The 13,371-nt window shown below is 37.4% G+C and overlaps 1 protein-coding gene across 4 annotated transcripts in view; it reads left to right on the top strand.

Annotated features, from left to right (window-relative positions):
* LOC124163225 overlaps positions 1–13,371 on the top strand; it is a 794,093-nt gene that overhangs the window by 548,504 nt on the left and 232,218 nt on the right. For all 4 annotated transcript variants that reach the window (XM_046539977.1, XM_046539976.1, XM_046539974.1 and 1 more), the window contains one exon: positions 2,740–2,776. In XM_046539977.1, the coding sequence (XP_046395933.1) occupies positions 2,740–2,776 (37 nt within the window). The remainder of the gene's footprint in view (positions 1–2,739; positions 2,777–13,371) is intronic.

The raw sequence follows: 13,371 nt of genomic DNA, 5'->3' as shown, positions 1-13,371 counted from the left end.
CGATGATTCTTATTGAAAAATGTTTGTACAAAATCATGCACATTATTCATTCGAAATATACTCAAAATACACGCATGAATAATGAAAAAAATCTACTTAGAAGAGGCATTATTGAATTATTAGTAACAAAAATCTTTTTTAAGTTTTGGGATCACTGCTTGGAACAATTCCGATTCACCAAAACTTTTAAGGAAGATAAAATTATGGAGATGCTTCCTTGATAACGTAGGGTGTCGCTTTCCAATTTTATCGGCCTCAGAGAGAAGTATATCAGATGAAACGGATGGCGTGATCGTAGGCCGGCAGTGACGCTTCTGAGATCAAGCGAAGTGGTCAGGATCGAAGTTGAAAAATCGAGTTTGAATCGATACTCGGAGATCATTCCTCGATTTCGATTTCCTCTGATGATTTAAACTCTATTTTCGATTTTAATCGAAATCAAATTTTCCACCATTACCAAGAAGAGAACTCGGATCACTTCCTCTATGGCTCGTGGAAATTGTACTTCAGGTCTAATATTTTTTTAGACAAATTTTGGCCTCATTCTATCTGTTTCCGGCTCGCAGGAAGGAGCCTGAGTTATCCCTATAATGAGCGAAAATATGCGTTTTCAGGTTTGTCAGTACCACTTTTGAAAGAAACGGAATATCAGGAACACGATTAAAATTGCACTTTAATAATCGGTATTCCTAGCAGATGGGAAGAATATTCGGTAAGCGGGTGGAAGAGAATTTGCTGAAATAGATGTAATGAAAAGTTTTAGACCTTATTGTGAATTGAAAAGGAAACTCCAATTTTGGAGGGTAGACCGGACAGCGTAATTCGAAAAATGATTTTTGTTTCCAAAACTCTTGGATAGGAATTTATTTGATAAACGATTTTACTATCCATAAACTGTTTTGTTATAATGATTTCTATGTTGCTGTTATTGTGCTCTGATGTTCATATTTTTCTGCTCTCAGAATTCTAAAACTGCAGAACAATCGTATAGATTCCCTCTTTATATGTTGTACTCTTTGTCCTTTCACCGGAGTGGAACACTTAGAAATAAACTAAGCCCAAATAAAACAGTTTGTTGTGTTTAAAGTCGTTTTGGAGATGATTTATTTCTGGAATTGAAACTATATCGCACTGCCCTTCTAGGAGTTTGTACATTTAGACTTTAAAAGATTGATCAGCCAGAATGTAATAGTGAACACTTTTCCGTGAATAACTTGCTTTGATGCTTGGAATTTTTCATTGTATGTGCTGCCGTATTTATCGGGTTGCAACTCCACCAAAAGATTTATTTCCTCGGTTGCTTAATGTCATTCTATTATAGGCGAGGCCTTTTTAACACTATGAATTATGTAAATGAATGAATTAAAGTCTGTATAATTATAACTTGACAATAAAGCCGACTCCTTTTCATGCTACTTATTATTCATATTCTCTTCCTTCCTCCTCCTCGTTACCCAACATTCTCTCCTCTAACAATGTTTTCAACATCCCCTCCCCGCTAAATACCTCCTCCATTCATACCTTCTGTCTACTCCTGTGCGTGCCAACTAAAATTTCCCCCTCCGCACCCACCATGTCCAGCACTTTGTCGTTAACCTTTCGCTCCGTTCGCCTTCATACCCTCATTTCGAACGCCTCCAGTCCTTTCTCGTCCTCTTTCCTCCACATCCACGTTTCCGCACCGTAATGCGCGATCTACACTCCATATCTGTCTCTTAACTAGTTTTTTTCTTTAAACTCTTTCATAACGATCCTCTCATCAGATCTTTCTTTATCGTGACCTCCTTGGCTTGCTCAATTCTCCTCCTGATATCAATACTGCTGCATATGGACTCCTCTATTTCAACTTTTTGTTCTCTATTAAACAATAATCTGCTACCTTTAAGTTGTAAATAACGTAAACATCCTGTTTACATTTCTGAATGGTATATACGAAGGCCTTTGATAAGGTATATAGGAATTACGTATATACCTTATCAAAGGCCTACCCAGGATCATAACTAGGGGGGGGCAAGCCATGGTCTAGGGGGCAGGCAAGCCAAGTTGTGACATTTTAGCTTGGAAAAGGTGAATGAAACCAATATTTAAGAAAATTATAGCAGCGATTTATTAGTTTATTAGAATATTTTCTTGAAAAAATAGTTTTATTTCAGTTACATATCTTATAATAATGCATATCATTTTTCATGGGTTAGAAGAAAATTAGTTGAATACTTTCGTTTCAATTCAGTACTGATTTTGCTTAAGGACTGTTGCGATTTTGGCTTCTAGGGGGGGAGCTGCCCCCCCTGCCCCTCGCTGAGTATGCCCATGTACCTTATCAAAAATTGTTAATGTGGAAGGTACCTTTTAATTGATAGACTAAGATCGTAACTTACTTAATACGTAACTTAATACGGAAGGGTTGGTATCCCTGGTTTATTCACATTTGCACGAGAATGATTGTTGAAGACATGTTCACAGAAGTCTGAGATCTATTCCTTACGGATGATTACTCTTGGAATCCGCATCGCCTTTGAACCGCGAAATCAAAAGCAATACGACTGTGCTTCGCTTAGCATAATCAGTCGCTGTCTGGGATTTAATTTTTATCTATTTTTAAATATCCTGCTCATGGAATTTTTAATAACCTTTGTTCGAATTGGTTGCGTATTTTCTGCTGCGTATATTGATTTCGAAATGTGTTTTTTTTCTGTACATTTTTAATCTTATAGCAAATTTCTTTTTTTTTCTTTACAGAGGCAAGCAGCGCATCAGCAACAGTTAGCTGCTCAGAGTGAGTACATTCATTGTTTTTATTGTTTTAATGCCAGTATCGGCAGATATAGGTAAAATTTATTTCAGATTTATTTTCGATATGTTTTTTCACAAAACGTACAACAAGCTACTATTCAATTTATAAGGTAATCGTATTTCATATTTGTAAAATATTTTTCCACGATGAAAGTCCCTCTGAGCTTGTAAGGGGGTGCTTGCGATAGCAGAACACGTAAAAGTTTCGTTGTGGCTAAAGATTAATGGCAATACAACAGATTCAATACCTCCTTTCCGTAGAAGGAAAGGATAAAAAACCATTGGCAAGGCCATAATTTTTTTAACAACTACTAACATTTTAACATTGCCCTCCAATTTCGCAACGGAAATCTGCTGGGTACCTTATCATTTACATTCAATATTATGGATACCACTGCTTTTCACATTTCATCTCCGCACTTAGTACAAATTACTCTCAATATTTGTATTTTATATGCGAAATGCAATTTTATTCTCTGGATACCTTCTTATAATAAAATATACAATCTACAAATACACCGTGAAATTTAATTGGCTTGGCTTAAATAAGGATTATTATTACCCTATCAAGGGAAGGAAATTTTCCGAACTCAAGTAATTTTAATGGGTAATTATTAAGAGATATTTTCCTTAGCTCTGTGCCTCATGCATGCATTGATAATCTCAGACGATGTAAAACTCCTATCTACTCTTTTGAAAAATCTTCTCGGGATACGGCGCGGGTAAGATTATAATAAAGCGCCAATATTCCTATCTACTCGTATAGCATCTAGGTCCCTGTGACGTCACGTGGAGAGGAATCTCATGGACGCCAATCTGGCCTTTTTCGAATGAGGTTAAAATTGACCATTAACATTTTTCTAAACTGGGATTTCTAAAACCAAATAATTTGAATATTTTGAATACACCAATGGTGGGTCAGGAATTGCAAAACAATGCATTTCGTTTTCTTTGATGAAGGAAAAAAACCCTATTTTGGTCCTAAAGGGCTGTAAAATTGAGCGTTACACCCTGAAAATGATGTTACTTCAAAAAATCGGGAAAATTTAATGCTATTGCATTTATGCTCTTTAAGCGACCTCTAGAATGGAAAAATCCCGAAGAGTTGTCAATAGTATCACCCCGCGTATTGCAGTCCGTTCGCCATGAGGTCACTTTGAACCTCAACTACTCCGTGAGTGTTCGATGGAGTGATCCGGTTCGAGTTGGATCATGCAGAAACGGTATTCGAGGAGACGATTATCGTCCTCGGGGTAAGTAACGCGATAATTATGCTTGTTATCGCCGTTTTACACGAGTCTCCCTCATCTCTCTGCGTTGCGAACTGTAACTCATTTCATTAAGTGCTCATTGCACTTTTGAAAAAATTGTGCATATGGCAACAGGGTGGTTTCCTATTATTTTTTATTGCCTAAATCAAAAGGTTATTACTCCTGGAGTACGCATTTAACGCGTTTAGAGTTTTAAATGACGATATCTTTTTTTCGCGATTTAATGAAAAGTGAAAAATTTCAAGCGCGCGAAAACGCAACAGCTAAGTATGAATGCTGGAAATAACCCGTGTGACGTCATTCTGGCTCCCGCTTCCGCCTTGTGAGGTGACCTTGGGGCAGGATATTGTGCGCCGCTGCGATGCTGGCTGCTAGCAGGTAGCAGAGTACCCTGCTAGCTGGTAGCGCTTGGATTATTAATATCTTATCAAACGAAGGAAACTTTCCGACTTTAGGAAGTTTTAATAGGTGATTATTAAGAGGCGTTTCCCTGAAGTCTGTGCCTCATGCATGCATTGGTAATCTCAGACAATGTAAAACTCCTATCTACTTGTATAGAAACTAGGTCCCTGTGACGTCACCTGGAGTGGCATCTCATGGGCGCCAATCTGACCTTTTTCAAATGCAGTTAAAATTGACCATTACCATTCGTCTAAACTGGGATTTCTAAAACCAAATTATTCGTATATTATGAATACACTAATGGTGGGTAACGAATTGCAATCAATGCCTTTCGTTTTCTTTGATGAAGGAGACTACCCTATTACGATAAGATGTGAGAAATCCAGGTCTAATATCGACCGCTCCTAGTCACAAAGTATTACCTCAAAAACTCATTCCATTTAGACGTAGCTTGAATACCTAGTCCAGAAAAATGTGTGTTTAAAATTAGAGCCGTATAATCGTATCTGCAATTTTGTCCATGAAATCGAATGCCAGATTAGGGGTCCACAAATTGTTTACAGTGAAATTTCAGATACGATGATGTTGCTCTTGCTTTACGCGTACGATTTTGTGGACTAGAAATTCAAGAAAAATCTGAAGAGAATTATTTTTTGGGACACTACTTTGCGGGAGGGAGCGGTCGATATATGGACCAATATCTCCGTCCGTTTTTTAATGATTAGCAAACGTGTAATTGGGGTTGATTTGAGGTAAAAATAGGCCTCGGGTTTCGTAGAGAGAAGATAGTATTGCTAATATTACTTTGGAAATTCATGCTAATTATTTATTAAGATCTGAGACATTAAAATATTACATGATGGGAGACAGTTTTCATATATTTCCGAAACAAATGCAATATCAAAGGTACAGTTCCGTGTGGGGCAATTTTTCATACGACACAACGTGTGCCTCGTAATAAATTATCATAATTTTTTGAATTGGCATGATTTAACTAGATGAAACTTTCATTGGTAACAATGCATGGCGTAAGTAGTTCGTTTACACTACCATTTACTCTTCTGTAAAAAGTTCAGCTAGAAAGAATGTCAGTTCCATGTGGGAAACTCGTACCTTAGAATTGTAGTAATAGTAATGATAATTGTTGTTCTTAGGCTTGACCGATTCCAACATAATGGGGTCAAGCGAAAGAATAGAGGTCTATACAATATATACCATACCATAGAGGGTAATGGGGTTTTAACTACTAGTGCATGATGGTTAAGATCGAATTTTTTTACTGGCGATACATTTAAACTTATTTAGGCAACATTAGCAACACACGTATGCAAGGTCTTCGTGCCGTGAATAAATTTTAAGCGCGTACCCAACTTAGAACGTGGCTATTCGTCCACCGTAGAATTGCGCAGGAAACGAGTGCGACTTCCTCAACAGAATGGTCGAGAGGTAGCCTTTGGCAAAATTAACGGCAGTGTAAAGTACGCGTGACTTTTCCATCGCACTTTGCCTAGAGGAGAGAGTGGATCTTGCGCACTTCGTATAATGTAAATACTGTCCGCGAGTTGTCGTATCTTTTTCTCCTTTCGCTCGTGTGTGTTTATTTCGTCTTTCCTTAGCGACGCTGCGCGGAAATAGCTCGTGGCTGTGTATAGCACATTTTTATTGCGCATGTTGAGTGGCCATTCGCATCCGAGGAGACCATCGCGACTCGCGATGCAATTACTTACCTTCTTTTTGAGTCGATTTATGATTCGTTTTGTTTGTGGCGTAACTTTTTCTTTTGAGGCTTTTAAATGCCGTCATAACTGCTTTGACTACGCGGTAATTTTTCAAAGGAGTCCGTTTCGGTTGGTGACTGCCGCGCGTTGGAAAGGAATTCCTGTGTTTTGCATGCGCAATTATCCTGCTAGCCACTCCTCGTCAATGTTCTTACTGATGTTGTTCAAAGAAACACCGGTTTATCTATGAGATCGTGCTCAAGATACGGAGGATAAAGGTGAAGGATGTGCTGATAATTCCAACTCACTGTTTTATAGCTATTTCTATTCGGTGTCCGCAAAAATCTGGAACTTACTATGAAGTAATTCTTTAATAAGTGAAAATTCCCAGGTTTTACCATGTGAGAACTCGAAAAAGGCTATTCGGGCTTCCAGCCGGGTGGTATCCCTCCATTCTGCCGACGTTTCGGAACACGAGTCGGGTTCCATCCTCAGGGCTAATGGTGAGTGGATGAAGTTAGCCAGCTTATGGGCTGGAAGCCCGAATAGGCTTTTTCGATTATATTCGCCGGGAAAGCGTCAATTCTTACTTTATGCGAGAATTATTTTATTTGAAAATAAGTTAACTTTGCAGTGATTTGTATAAAATAGCATAAAATTAATATTAGCAAAAATTTACGTCCTGCAGAAAATTTCAGCGTTAAGATATTTTCAAATATTGCATCTATGATAAGTTGAGTACCGAGTGTGATAAGTAGTAGTATAATAAGCATCGCTGGCCCGTAATAATTTTTCAGTTACAAATAATTATTAATGTCAGTTGAACAAGATTTATTTTACAATTGATATATGAGATAAACAATGATTATTTATGTGAAATTAGAGGATTGTCCATTGACGCGAACATTCCTATTCCGTGAAAAGTAAATCATCGATCATGTGCATTGATATTCAGTTAGATATGTTTACTTATCGCGGTATTGTGAAGTGTATTGCTCGTGATTGCAGCGTTGGATCATATTATTGTCAATGGCTGTTGGCCCATTCATTCTTCTTCCTTTGGGATGGATTCTGGTAGATTGATTGATTTTGTTTGACGGGAAAAGTATTTCCTTTAGCAAAAATATAAAAACTTGAGAAAATCATTGTTACTTTTAATGAGAAAACAACTGAAAGCATCAAAATACGGCTGACGGAATGATGACGCAAGTTAAGTTCACTATTTTACTGATTATAGTGCGTATAATTAGCAATTTACGTTTTAGGTCACAAAGGTGAGTGTCGAAAATGTTTGTTTACGATACAATGTTACTGTTGACCCTTATTATCTTCTTAATGGTTGAGAAATATGTGCATTTCCGATAGAGGTGAATTAGGTTGTCGGTTTGTTTTGCAATGAATGTTGTGTGTTGATGGATGTGTTGCTTGGCAAAAATAATGTAACTACACCATTTCTTTATTGATATTGCTCTATTCTCGTATTGTAATGACATTGTCTTCGTGATATCGATGGCTAAGTTCTAACAACACGTGTCTCAAAAATAGCAACTTTTTAGAAGAGCAAAGAAGCGATTAATTTCTTTAAATACCACACTGAAATTAAAAACCAAAAGTTCATAAAATTGAATAAGAAGCATTCATTTGCAAATTAAGACTTGTTGATTGCTTGTATTTTATTTTTTAATGTTATAACACTTTGTTTAAGATACCGAATTTGAGATACGTGTTGTTAGAACTTGGCCATCGATATGCTTTTTTGCCACGTGTCAAATTTAATGACATTTGTATGACGTGTGAAAAATTAGTATACTTTGTGACTAGCATTTCATTTAAATTTAAGGAAGATAGCTTCCATTCTGGTTCCAATTTAATCCCCGAAGCTCAAAGTTGTTAATTTTAGACACTTGGAGTGATGAATTTATAATTATTTGTATTAGTCATCTTCCCTTAGCACAAATAACTGTTGCCCGGGATCGATTGTCTTTCGCAAGCCCTTTTTATTATGAAGGCCCGAGGCTGCATGGAAGTACTTATGTATGAGTGGCATCTTACAGGCGATCATAGATACAGCGGTTACGGGGTGCGCTCCGGCTGGGTACGGGGTCGAGCAGTCACTCACTAGGTGGGTGTAAAAACAGTGGGTATGACGCGTGGGTCGTGGGTAATTTAGGACGATCAAATCCCTCTTGCGTCGAGGTCTACATCCCCTGAGAGTCGTAGGATTCATAAGGTCATCATTAATGGTAACCTATTTCACGGAGATAATACCCACCTTTAATGTTTGAGTATATCTACCGTCTGTTTCACGTTTGGTTCCTTCGAGAAAACGTAGGCACGCGAAAGAATCCAGCAAAGTAATATATACACAATAGGGTGGGCCGAAAAAGGGTTTTATTTTTCATGATCAAATTTGCGGGAAAGTTGCGAAATGATATAAGGGTCTCGCACGCTATTTTTTTTCAAATCGGATAATATTAAATACTGCCGCCCGAGCTCTAAAGTTTAAAATTTTGCGAAAATTCAGGCTGATATTAGAATCAAACAGTTATGAAGACTAATTTTATGCAAGTATGGGATAATGGATAATATGAAAGAGTGGATACATGGTTATGGTTTGCAAAAATGAAATTTGAAGTTTATTTGACTAAATCTATGGTTCAAACAATGTCTATGAATAAACAATTACACAATCTAGGGCCATTTTAGGCAAATTCAGAGGTTTCCACTTAACAAGAGAAGTCCCTCAATTGCCACCACCTGATCTCGTTCAAATTTTGTTAGGTGATACGAAATGGTTACCTCTGAGGTGCAGCTTTTGTTCAACCAGCCACCAACTTGCGATACTTTTCGATATATCATAGCGACAGGAAGTAGCAGAAACATGGCTAATTTGCAACTCACATCTCAAAAATGCACCGTAAGCGCTCTTTGTCCTAGCAACGGAGTGTAAGGGCCTATTGTTGCGATGCGTATACGGCATACCGTTTTCCTGTTACTTTCCGTTGCTTATATCTATTTAAAATTGTCACAGTGAAGAGAAATCACTTATAACCGACAAAATTATTGGGAGGAAAAATGAAGGACTCGATGTCAGAGTCCATACTCCCGGAATTCCGTCGTATTATATGATTTTTATTGATGTTAAGGTTAGGTTTATTGAGTGTTATAGCGGAACATGAGCCCAACGTTTTTCGTTGTACATGAAAATACTTATTTAGAGAATCTGACAGGCTCATAGAACGTTTATTTTATTCTTTTTAGGTTCGCGAGAAAAACAATGTTTTTTTTAAGATTTTTTTTGCTATTCTTTATTTAGATAAAATCTTGTAATCGATCGATTTCTCATACTTATAATCACAATGCTTAATGCCATAATCTTAAGTCTCTTGATATTTGACGCAGAAAGTTCAATGTGCCAAACGAACTCCTACAATGTAATGATCGCTGCGCTGCGATCGGATTTTGGTGGACATTTTTTGAACTAATCTCTATATTTAACCTAAAATATTGAATAAAAATGAGGTACAGTTCCAATAACAGTGAAAGTGTTATTTGTGAAATTTTGCATCATTGCTGTGTAATCGGTGGATATCCTTGATTTATAGTGGTTTAATAATCTATGCATCCTGCGTGATATTGCTGTATATGTCTATTTCATTGGTGCTAGGAAAAAATATAGCACCGGTGTGAGACCATCAAGACGACACCGTGACTTTTTAGGGGCTTATTTTAGATATGTAACTTATCGTGCACATGTTTCAGTTTTTATTACTTGTCATGAAATGCATCTGTTTTGAGCGGGATATTATTCTGTTGTGTCAACGTTGAAGAACGAGAAAAAAAATTATAATATCACGTGACACAATATAGTGGAAGTTGTGAATGTGAGTGACATAAGACAATGCTGAAAAATCTGAAAATTCTGAGGAAGCATTGCAATTTCTTATCTAACTAATTTTCAAGATCAAGTCGTTTTTTTTAAGTCTAATCGCAAGAAAATCTGCGGTGATGTAAAATGCTTATGGGCTTTTAAATGTTGAAAAAAATTAAGGTTTGGACAGGTAAACAAGCGTTGCTAAGGATTGATTTATAACCGAAACCAGTTTTCTTTAAATAGATGAGTGCATGTGGAAGTTTCAAAGTGTTTTGACTTATCCTTGGCGGCCTTCCACGTCGTAAACTGTTTGATTACAGTTCGCCGTCATTTGAATACATGGGTGCCAACCTTCCCACCGTAAAAATTCTTAAAGTAGATTCGCGGCTATGTTAGACTCGTTCCCTCTCTCACGCGGTAAGGTCTCTTCAAACTTCCATTGTAAAAATTACTCTATAAATAGGATGTAATCCGCATATCAACCGCTAACGTACATTTTACGTGAATATTAGGTGTGGTATTTTAAGGAAGCGACCGACAGCAGAGGTCATTTGCGCCAGGAGGGAAGGGTAGGTAAGGAAGGGTGGAGAGAAACCCGGCGTCGGCATTAGCCTGCTCTTAACGAATAATAATTTATAAGCATATATTAGCATATAAGTATAATTAATTTTAACTTATAAGTATAAAAAATCTTGTTTTAATACCGCAAATAATTAAAACAATGCATGTAGGTTTTTGAGCAATCCCCTTGGCAACATGCCATTAAAAATTATAATCTCACAACCAGTAGTAAGTCCAAACATCTAATATGCAATAACTATTTTAATGGCATTAGGTAGATGGTAACTCAGATGCAGATAGTAGCTAAGCGGAAAACCGCTTCGTTACTAGGATTTACGTTCTTCATTACCAGGATTTTATTATACTTATAAGTTAATATTCTAAATCGTTTACATTGATTTGTAATTAATTAGCACACGAATCCTTGGGGTGTAAGTGCATAAGGAAATACATCAGTTTGCTAACGTTTTGAACATGCATAAATTTCGAAGACATAAAAAAGTCTTGTTTTTTCTTTCCACAGTTCACGTAAATACTTATATTAACAGAGTGCTTTTAAAAAATGAGACGCCAGCTTAATCGGGGCTTTCATGCTATATTGTGTAATCGAATAAAATGCGGACATTCAGAATGAGCGATATCACAAAAAAAGAATTACATGCATATGATAAATAGTATTAAATACATTTTACAGCATTTCAAAAATACACATAACAATGTTGAAATATTGTGGAGTTACTTGTTTTATTTTGTTGCAGTCACATGATTACAATTAATTTTGTTGAGTTCGTGCTATATTTGTAGATATGCACCTCAAGAAATTATCTGCTAATTAATTATGTAGAGGTGAAAAATTATTACCCTTTTTTTATTTTAACGTATCATAACCCAAAGTTGCTTCGAAGTAATATCAAATATGTGTACATTTTCAGCTCTTTGAGGAAAATTTTGGACTACGTGTTCTTTTCTGATGTAAATTTGAATGTCTACATATGTACACAATAATTATGATTAAGTGGAAAATTTTCACTTTTTTATAATGAGAAGTCTTGAAATTTAATTTCTCACAGAAGCAGCTCTGGATTAGAAAGGGATTTAAATATTAGGAAGGGACTGGATTAGAACGGCATATAAATAGCGTGGATGAAAGCTTCTCAGGTTTCCAACCGGGTCAGGGTCTGCATGGTGTAGGCCGACGTTTCGTTGGGAGACTTTCCCAACATCCTTCCGAGACGCTTTCATCCACGCTAAACACCGGGAAAAGCTCATATTCTTCATATAAATAGCGGTTGGCTCACTTCATCTGCATTTTATACTACTTGCCGTCTATTCAGACGTATAGCAGTAAGTGATAGGACACCAGCCGTTAATTTATAGATGAATACAGACAAATGAAGATGTACATTTACGATACTTAGTCCTCAGTGTAGAATATCTATCATCCTTTAATAACGTATTGTAACTAGTTTTCTTTTTACATCTGTCATGCTGTCTTGCCTTTTATCTTCGACTATGATGAAACATTTTCTGTATAATTTATTCCTAATACGATCAGCTATTGCACTAATCGCGTAGAAATTTTCTAATGACTATGAATAAATGATTGGTATCTAGTTCTCAGTAATGAAAGGTGCTAATAATATAATTGCGGAAGTCAACGCACACTGTACTTCAACGGACAGAGCCACCACCATCCATCGCGGAAAGTCGCTGTATTATCTACCTTGGTCCATAGAGCCATGTTAATATCAGATAATATAAGCATCTCAGCCGAGTAAGACCACCTTAAACAAACATTTTTGCGGAATAGATATGGAAAACAAGAAATTTTTAAGGCCCTTAGTAGATCCAACACGAAACAAAAAGAGTTGCCCACATGAGTCGCCTGAAAAAACGCTGTCCAAATTGCCTTAATCCCATATGTGTCAACCATATCTGGTAAGATTCACTGTATTCTACGACGGTATAACGTCAAAACCATCCATCTGCCACCACCTAAATTAAGGCACCGCTGAGGTGAGGGCGAAAGTTCCGATCGGCCTGCTATTCCTTCTCAAGGAATTCAGAACATTCCTCTAATTTTTAAGGTCGCTATACACGGCGAATGATTTCATTCGCATGATCATTCAGCATGACCATGCGCATGATCATTCAGCATGACCATGCGCATGATCCTTCAGCATGATCATGCGCACGTTAATTCAGTATGATCATACGCATGTTCATTCAGCATGGTCATGCACATGGTCATTCACCGCGTATGACGGAACAATTCGCGAATGAACCTCCGCGCGCATGATCATTCAGTGAAAATTAGAACATGTTCTGTTTTGCTCGCATGATCCTGTGAATGATCACGTGATCATTCAGCATGATCATTCGCATGATCATTCACCGTGTATAGCGGCCGTTAGAAAAGTTGGCTTTGGGCGGAACTGCATTTTTAAGGAAATGAGAGATATCACTTCTTACCTACCTCTTATTACCTGCGTACAATGTCCTTGCTGGGTGGTGTCATCCTCTAGCTGCTGGCGTGTCCCAATTGAAGATGTTTCGCTTCAGATTCGAGGGGTATTTTGCGAATCGATTTCTTTCTGAGTGTCTGCGCCGCGCCTCGGCTGCCATTTAAAAAGAGGAGACCCCATTACGTGGGTTTCCTTCCGCCCCTGAAATGTGGGCCACCACCGACACAATACATGAGAATCTCGCCAACCCTCGGGATTCACCCACCCTCAAATTCTCACCCGCATTG

This window comes from Ischnura elegans, chromosome 8 (assembly GCF_921293095.1).
Source record: "Ischnura elegans chromosome 8, ioIscEleg1.1, whole genome shotgun sequence".
In the NCBI taxonomy this organism is placed as follows: Eukaryota; Metazoa; Arthropoda; class Insecta; order Odonata; family Coenagrionidae; genus Ischnura; species Ischnura elegans.
Note: the sequence above shows the minus strand (reverse complement) of the source record. Positions and strands in the feature narration are given on the sequence as shown.